Source organism: Nicotiana tabacum, chromosome 8 (genome assembly GCF_000715075.1).
Source record: "Nicotiana tabacum cultivar K326 chromosome 8, ASM71507v2, whole genome shotgun sequence".
Lineage (NCBI taxonomy): Eukaryota > Viridiplantae > Streptophyta > Magnoliopsida > Solanales > Solanaceae > Nicotiana > Nicotiana tabacum.
The window spans coordinates 121,021,422-121,030,615 of NC_134087.1; the positions used below are offsets into that span (position 1 = coordinate 121,021,422).

General features: G+C 35.9%; 1 protein-coding gene across 1 annotated transcript; it reads left to right on the forward strand.

Annotated features, from left to right (window-relative positions):
- The first annotated feature begins 744 nt into the window (after positions 1–744).
- LOC107770599 (HIPL1 protein-like) lies at positions 745–4,616 on the forward strand. The gene is made up of 7 exons (XM_016589919.2): positions 745–1,114; positions 1,222–1,379; positions 1,703–2,476; positions 2,559–2,775; positions 2,927–3,105; positions 3,239–3,480; positions 4,115–4,616. The coding sequence occupies exons 1-7, from the start codon at positions 1,030–1,032 to the stop codon at positions 4,524–4,526; spliced, it is 2,067 nt and encodes a 688-aa protein (XP_016445405.1). The 5' UTR covers positions 745–1,029; the 3' UTR covers positions 4,527–4,616.
- Positions 4,617–9,194: the final 4,578 nt, after the last annotated feature.

Genomic DNA, 9,194 nt, shown 5'->3' on the forward strand with positions numbered 1-9,194 from the left:
TCTCAAAAACGACCAACTTTGATCGCTATTCTATTTTTAAAAAAAATAATTTCTGGAAATATAGCGACCAAAGTTGGTCGCTTATAATTAAAAAAAATTATTTCTTGAAGTTAGCGACCAACTATGGTCGCTTATTTTTAAAAAAATAAATAAATAAATAAAAAAGCGACCACTCTTGGTCTCTATTTTCCAAATTTTAAAATATAATATTTGGATTAGAGACCAAAGTTGGTCGCTTTTTTATGATTAATAATAAATAAATAAATAAATAAATAAATAACGTATTTTACATTTAGAGACCAGCTTTGGTCGCCAAAATTATATTATTAAAATAATAAAGCGACCAAAGTTGGTCGCTATAGTCTTTACCCGGAATATTTGGTCCTTTTACCTTAGAGACCAAAGTTGGTCGCTAAACTTTGGTCCCTAAAATAAAGGGACCAGCAATATTGCGACCAGACATGTTTGGTCGCTTTTTTAGGCCTATAAGCGACCAACTTTGGTCGCTTTTTGTGGTCGCTTTTTACCGGATTTCTAGTAGTGGTAGGCTACCTCCTGCCTACATCATATCCCTTGGGGTACGGCCCTTCCCGGATCCTGCGTGAATACGGAATATTTTGTCTACCGGGCTGCCCTTTTTTGTTTTGCCCTAGTTGGAAAACCATGCAATATTTTATTCTAGTTGTATTTATGGCAAGAATTTATATATCATGTAAAGTCAACTGCTTAGAGATGGGGCCTCCCATTTCTATAGACAACACATAATGTCAAATGACCCTTGTAATTAAGAGAAAAATGCAGATTAAAGTTTGCAAAGGGATAGATGGGAACATAAGACCAATAATACAGGAGTTGGTAGCATCCAAAAGATGTCATTTTTATAGATGATCTTGCTTTTGTCTCTGCAGTACTTAATCTGTTTCCTTTTAGGAATAGGAACTGAGGATGTTTCAAATGTTGAAAAGACTCACTCTAATGTAGCTGCAAATAGAACTTAATTTCTAGTGCTTTTGACTTCAACTAGGAATCATGGGAAGGACTCCTTTCATCATATTCATCATTCTTTTCAATCTTCTTTGTCCTTCTTTTTCACTTCCTTTGTGTACTGATTCAAGTAAGTTTCAGCATTTGCACTGGGCGATTACAAGTTTTGTCTTGAAAAACTTGTTATTTGCAGTTATCTATTCTGGTTTTAATTCCAATAACCTCATGTGTTTACAGGAGCTCCTATTCAGCAAAAGTCTCCTCTAACATTCTGTCCTTATAATGGAACTTCATGCTGCAATTCCACTGATGATAAACAACTTCAGGCCCAGTTTAATGCTATGAACATTACTGATCCTGGATGTACTTCTCTTGTAAAATCTCTCCTCTGTGCGGTAAGAAGATGGTCTTTGTAATTCCTATAATTGTTTCACAATATCAAGTTGTAGCTGTATGAGGTTTAAATCTACCATTTTTGAATCTGTTACCTTCCATTTTATTTTGTTTGTGAAGCACAAAATACTCCACTTCTCTGAAATCTCTGTGCTGATTCTATTTTGGAAGTTTTCAATAATTTAAAAGTGGCTAGGAATTTTGGTATACTAGTATCCTGATAGTAGTAGTTAAGGATTTATAAGTAATCACATATAGATATGCAGTGATCTTAATTCCTCATTGACTCTTGATGCATGGAATTCTGTATTTTCACCTTTTGCAGAAGTGTGATAAATTTTCAGCAGAGCTGTTCAGAACTAATTCTGTTCCTCGACAACTTCCGATCCTATGCAACTCCTCGTCTTCAGCAAATTCATCCCAAAGTAGCCAATCTAAGAATGACTTTTGCTCTAAAGTATGGACAACTTGTCAAAATGTGTCTATCATTGGTTCTCCTTTTGCTGCTTCTGTCAAGTCCAATTTCACGAAGTTGACGGATCTCTGGCAATCACAAACCGATTTCTGTAATGCATTTGGTGGAGCTTCTGGTGATGGATCAGTATGCTTTGCTGGAGAACCTGTTGCCTTAAATACAACCACATCTCCAAATCCTCCAGGCGGTTTGTGCCTCGAGAAAATTGGAAATGGTAGTTACCTCAATATGGTTGCACATCCTGATGGCTCTAGTCGTGCTTTCTTCTCGAATCAGCAAGGGAAAATATGGTTGGCTACCATTCCTGAAGTCGATTCAGGAAAGTTATTAGAGCTTGATGAAGCTAATCCTTTCCTTGACTTAACGGATGAAGTTCATTTTGATACTGAGCTTGGGATGATGGGGATTGCATTTCATCCAAAGTTCTCACAAAATGGAAGATTCTTTGCTTCATTTAATTGCGATAAGCAAGCATGGCCTGGATGTGGAGGAAGATGTTCTTGTAACTCAGATGTGGATTGTGATCCATCAAAATTACCTAGTGATAGTGGTTCTGAACCGTGCCAATATCAAGCTGTAATTGCAGAATTTACTGTTAGTGGGAAAGCATCTCAGCCATCAGAGGTAACTTTCGCGGTCTATTGGATTTATTTCTCTCTCCTTTGTTTAGCTCTGAATGATTGATAAATGTAGTTCAAATTTCCAGGCAAAAACTGCCAATCCAAAAGAAGTCAGAAGGATATTCACCATGGGCCTTCCGTTTACAGCACATCACGGGGGCCAGATTCTTTTTGGACCGACAGACGGATATTTGTACTTCATGATGGGTGATGGTGGAGGTATAGGTGATCCTTACAACTTTTCCCAAAACAAGAAGTCATTACTGGGAAAGATTATAAGGCTTGATGTTGATAGCACACCTAGTAAGTGGCTTCCCATTTGCAAAAGGCTTGAACCTCACATGGAAAGTGTTGAACTATCTAACATGTTAAAGTGAATTTAGATTTCACTATTTTATTCTACTGATTTATCATTTCCTGCCCCTTATTTTGCATCTGGTGCATATTCCCATAGGTGAAGCTGAGATGACCAAGCTCGGTTTATGGGGAAACTACTCCATACCAAAGGATAATCCTTACATTGAAGATAAAGAATTGCAGCCTGAAATTTGGGCACTAGGAATGCGTAATCCTTGGCGCTGCAGTTTTGATTCTTCAAGGCCATCTTACTTCATGTGTGCAGATGTAGGACAGGTAAAGTACAAGAAACTTTACTCTTCAAGCTTTACTTATAGGCCTTGTCGATGTTCTCTTGAAGGTGTCCCCTTTCGAGCTCCAGAATTCTGTTCATTTGCATTAACTGCAAATAAATATGATTGTCTCACAGGATAAATTTGAAGAGGTGAATATAATCAGCAAGGGTGGTAACTATGGTTGGCGAGCCTACGAGGGTCCCTATCTCTACACCCCTCAAAAATCACCAGGAGGAAATACATCTATAAGCTCAATAAACCCAATTTTCCCGGTTATGAGATACAATCATTCAGATGTGAATAAGAATGTAGGGTCAGCCTCAATTACTGGTGGATACTTCTATAGGTCCATCACTGATCCCTGCATGCATGGAAGGTGAGTCTACTTAAAGAAAGAACAAATATTGATTTGATACTTTGGATCAATATGATTTTGACAGGGAAATTTTTTGCATTCCACAAATTTGATCTCACACATTTCTATTTCTTTTTCTTTTTCTTGTTCTTCATACTCTTAACTTTTTCTTGAATGCATCCCTTTTTGGTAATACAACAACAACTATGCCTTAATCATAAGCAAGTCGGGTTTGGCTATATGGATCTTCACTACCTATGTTCCTCTGTTTAAGTTCATCTTAGTCCAGTATTATATAATCAAAAATAAAAAGTACAAGAAATTCTCTATATTTATTACTGGCACATAAATCTCTAGTCGGACTTGAAGACTCCTAAAAAATATTGAATATTAAGTAAACGTACTAACATGACTAGAACTTAATCCCAACGAATTGGTATCACCTATATATATATTTTTCTTCCATCGTGCCCTATTTTTTGCTAGGTCTGCATGGGTTCCAAGAGATTATAGGTGTCTCGAGACGACTCTATTCTATGTGATTTTAGCTCTACTCGTCCCCTTTTTAACACTTTAGCTCACCATGGTTTCACCCCTACAAACTAGTGTATCTCGAGGATATCTTACAATGGTAATGACAGATGAAATTTTGCAGGTATCTTTTTGCGGATCTGTATGCAGGTTCCATGTGGGCAGGCACTGAAAATCCAGAGAACAGTGGAATATTTAACACCACTCAAATATCTTTCAACTGTGCTCAGAAATCACCAATAGATTGTACCTTTGTTCCTGGAAGCTCAGTTCCATCGTTGGGCTACATTTTTTCATATGGTGAGGACAACAACAAGGATATGTATGTCCTTGTAAGTAGTGGAGTTTACAGGGTCGTTCGTCCGAGTCGCTGTAAATACGCTTGTGCTAAGGAAGATTCTTCTGCTGTTGTTGATATCCCAGCTGGTCCTGCTGCTGCTTCCCCTCCTTCAGCAGCAATCATGTTAACAGGTTCATACAATAACTTGGTGCTCATATTCTTGTCTTTTATGTTGATGTTGGCCAGTTGGTTTTAGCAATGCTACTAAAAACAATGTCATGTGTAGAGAGAGATATAGGCTTCTCAATAGACAATTCTCGTAAAATAAAGCTCTTTTTTTCTCTTAGATGACAATTATGATCAACATCTTATGTTGATCATATAGTTCAGCATTGTGGCTTAAGCATATGCACTCTAAATTATCACCGGTCCAAGGGGATTCTTTAAAGAAATGGATGGATATAGCAGAACCAATGTCCCTCAAGCAATATAAAAAAAGGCAGTCTAGTGCACTAAGTTTCTGTGCAGGGTCCGGGAAGGGCCGGACCACAAGGATCTATTGTACGCAGCCTTACCCTGCATTTCTGCAAGAGTCTGTTTCCACTGTTTGAACACGTAACCTCCTAGTCACATGGCAACAACTTTACCAGTTACACCAAGGCACCCCTTCAGCAATATCTTGCTGGAATTTACTTACCGAATGATTGCAATGAGAAAGATTTATCACATATTCAAATGAGCGCTGTTAGAGGTTAACAACGCGAAATGTACCAGAGCAAAAGGTGAAGAGTGCATTTGAAATTAAGATCATTATCACATCTCATAACTTAAATAACCATTTCCATAGGCTAATCAAACAAATCTAGTCTAAAATTATCTATGGATCCTGAACTATGGAGACCCTTACAACTTGTGATGTATCCTATAATCCAACCAAATGCAGATTAATATCTCTTTATCGAAATTATTCAAACCAATAATTCTCAATAGTGCTTCTTTCTAGTGTCCATGGTAAAAGAAAGGAAACTAGTAAATTTGCATGACTACACAACAACTAGTGTACGTTATAACTTTTTATAGCTAATTATATTTTTCTTTTTCACTTCCAAATATAGACTTTTTGGTGAGTTTATTACTTTATATTTTGACCCCCTTAATGAAAATTCTGGCTCCGCCACTGTATATAGTGTGTCACTATAGTGTGTGTCACTATTTCCTTGAAGCACCAGAAAAGGTGGCCATAAGGCCTATAATCATATTCAGACATTTGAAAGCCATAGAGGTACTGACAGGGTCTTTCCTACAAACGCAAAAATTCTCACAAGGATAGTTGCTTCGTGCTGGGAGACCCTGCAGAGGCAGGATTTTCACATGGAATTAAAAAAATAAAAGAAGCCAAAGAGATACAACATCTACCATATACACATAAAATTTTTACTCTTATATAAAATTTCCGACAAAGATAGTTCAGATAAACCCCTTCCAATCCCCTAGCTCTGCCCCTGTTCACTCATGCAAGACAAGTCCTGAGTTGGTGATTGTTTACCCGTAAAACGGTACAGTTAAATTTATATGTAATTTATAGACAAATGAATTAATTTGATCCTAAGATAATAGACGAATTAGACAAAATGAATATTAACCTTGAAAGAGAGATAAAATAGCAGATATAGCAATTCCGGGAACGGGACTTCTGGGGACAATAGCAACGATAAGCTTTGAATAGAGTGTAGCATGTCTTTTTGCCAGAAAATTCGTATCCTTTACAATGATAATAGAGCTTACTATTTATAGCTACACTTAGGGAACAAGGTCCTAGGACCAAGCCCCTCTTTAATGTCAATTATGATGGCCAATGAAGAATGTGTAACGGCAGGCATGGAATGCCATATTCCTTATAACGGGTCGTGAACTTAATGTTGTAGAATATTCATCACTAAACGCTACCGGGTGACAAGCATTTATTTCATCTTTATGAGTATCATTTTCTCAAGGTCGTTGCCTTCGGATTCAACTATCTTATGTTTTCGGCTCCACGTGTCACTTCCTTATGCGATCATTTAATATAAACATATTTTACCCTATACAATGACATGACTAAAACTTGTGAAACTGCAAACAAAATATGTCATTAAAAAGCCAAGATCTATTTTGATCCCCTTAGCTTCTTGGATTTCCACGTATTACACCTGCACTAACTAAACGAGAGTACCTTGTACTCTTAGAACATGCAGATGAAACCCATAAAATGTTGTAAACAATAGTATTAAAATGTGGATGTTCATAGGAAAGTTTTCTAAAAGAAAGGAAATTCACATTTTTTTTCCTTATGTAAATGTGCGTTAATAATATTTTTTTTTTAAATAATAATTAAAATATTACTCCATAACAAGCCGAGTTGCTTAAAACTAATATAAAGCAAGCATTTGGATATAGATTTGATTGAAACTTGAAAAATGGGTTTTTGAAATTTTGTGTTGAATACTAATTTTTGAAAGTTGAAGTTGTGTATTGACATGCATTTTATTTTTAAAAAAAGTTAAAGTTTTGTGAGTGGAAGGAAATTTTTTACCCAAAAACTATCTTAAACCAGTTTTTGGGAACCTGGGAAAAAAATCCTATTTTGTTTTTCAAAAACTAACCATATTTCATGAACAAATATTGTTTTCAATTTTTTTTGAGGTATTATCACTTTTAGCCCACGCCGGAAATTATTTATACCTGGTAGCCGAAAAAGATTTCTAAAGGAAAGACGACTTTGAAATATTGGTTGGGCTTTTATAAGGTAAGTATCTTGCCTAGCTTGGCTTGAGGGAATCTACCTTAGGAAATCAACCTTATTTGACTATATGCTATATTTTGAATGTGTTGTATATTCGGGTGAAATTCAAAAATAGCTAGATTTACAAGTGGAAATTGAAAAATAGCCATAGTTTCAAAAGTAATCGAAATTTAGCTACTTTTCATGTAAAGATAAATCTGAACGAAAATACTGTTCAAAATCCGAAAAACATTCCAGCATTATATACTGGAGTTCGAATTTTTTACATGTGAACTTTTAGTATAATATACTGAAGTTCCAGCATAATATATTAGGGTTTCAGCATAAATATTGGTCCAGCATAATATGTTGGAAGTTCATACACAAGTGCTCCAATCTCCAGTATATTATGCTGGAACTTTTTATGTGCTGGAGTTCTAGCATAATATGCTGGAAATTCATACACAGGTGCACCAATCTCCAGTATATTATGCTGAAACTTTTCGTGTTGCAGCAAAATAGTGGTTATTTTTCAATGACTTTACAAATGCTGGTCATTTTTCAATTACCAATCCGAAAACTGATTAACCCGTGCTATTTCCACATTTGAGACACCAAGTAAAACCTTAAAACCCACCGCAGCCCATAATCCATTTTGCAAGTCAATTTCCCAAACCTTAAAACCCACCGCAGCCCATAATCCATTTTGCAAGTCAATTATGATAATAAGCCAACACATTTTAGGGAGAAATTCAAAAATAGCCAGATTTACAACTGGTCGTTCAAAAATAGCACAGTTTCAAAAGTAATCGAAATTTAGCCATTTTTCATGTAAAGATAAATCTGAGCGAAAACACTGTTCAAAACCCGAAAAATACGTCAATATATTATACTGGAGTTCCAGGATAAGTATGCTGGAACTCCAGCATAATATGATGGAGTTCCAGCATAAGTACACTAGAACTCCAGCATAATATATTGTAGTTCCAGCAAGTATAATTGTCCAGTATAATATACTGAAGTTTGGAGCACCGGTGCTCCAGTCTCCAATATATTATACTGGAGTCAGCAAAGTATACAGGTCCAGCATAATATGCTGGAGTTCATACACAGGTGTACCGAACTCCAGTATATTATGCTGGACCGGTCGCTGTTGCAGCAAAATAGTGGCTATTTTTCATTGACTTCGTAAACGTTGGTTATTTTTGAATGATCAGTCCGAAAATTGATTACACCGTGGTATTTTTACCACATTTTATGTAGAATCTTGCGAAAGCCACTATTTGAAACTACCAAAAAGCAACATCCACAGCTGGATATCTAAAGTTGTTTTAATTTTGACGGTGAGACATCATATTCCAATTCAGTCGTAAGCCCTTTAACAAGATCCGGAATTTATCAATAAAGAAAGTGTGAGAAATTCAAAAATAGCCAGATTTATAGGTGATCATTCAAAAACAGTCACAGTTTCAAAAGTAATTGAAATTTAACCATTTTTCATGTAAAGATAAATTTGAACGAAAACACTGTTCAAAATCCGAAAAATACTTCAGTATAATATACTGAAACTCCAGTATATTATACTGAAGATTGGAATACTAGTGCTCCTATCTCCAATATATTACATTGGAACTTTCCGTGTGTTGGAATTCCGACATAATATGTTGGAAGTTCATACACAGGTGCACTGATCTCCAATATATTATGCTGAAATTTTTCGTGTTGCAGTAAAATAGTGACTATTTTTCAATGACTTGACTATTTTTGACCAGTCCGAAAACTGACTAGCCCGTGTTATTTTAACAAAGAAAGTGTCTTTGATATGTCAATACCCAAAAACCTCCTTTTCTATTGATTTTGCTGCTTCTAACAGTTTGTTCATATTTCGAAGTTCAACGGTAGTCTACCACATAGCAGGTCAATTATGTGTGGCCATGGTAATTTGACGATTGAATAGGTCAACCACATACCTCAAAGACAAACCACAAAACATTAATAAGAAAGAAGAAAACTTCAAGGAACATAAGAAACTAAATTTGTTTCCTTCTGCTGCTAAGTGTAGTTATATTTCTCTATTACAGAGGTGTGCCCTCTTTTTTTGCATTCCATCCACAAATGAAGCTCAAAATGTGTGTTAAAAGGCAAGGAAAAACAAAAGAAAGG

Excerpts from the sequence above, each read along its gene's own strand:
- LOC107770599 (XM_016589919.2), top strand. The coding sequence starts at position 1,030 with ATGGGAAGGACTCCTTTCATCATATTCATCATTCTTTTCAATCTTCTT. Across the intron at positions 2,776-2,926 it reads TGATGTTGATAGCACACCTA|GTGAAGCTGAGATGACCAAG; the intron begins GTAAGTGGCTTC and ends ATATTCCCATAG. Across the intron at positions 3,106-3,238 it reads TGTGTGCAGATGTAGGACAG|GATAAATTTGAAGAGGTGAA; the intron begins GTAAAGTACAAG and ends ATTGTCTCACAG.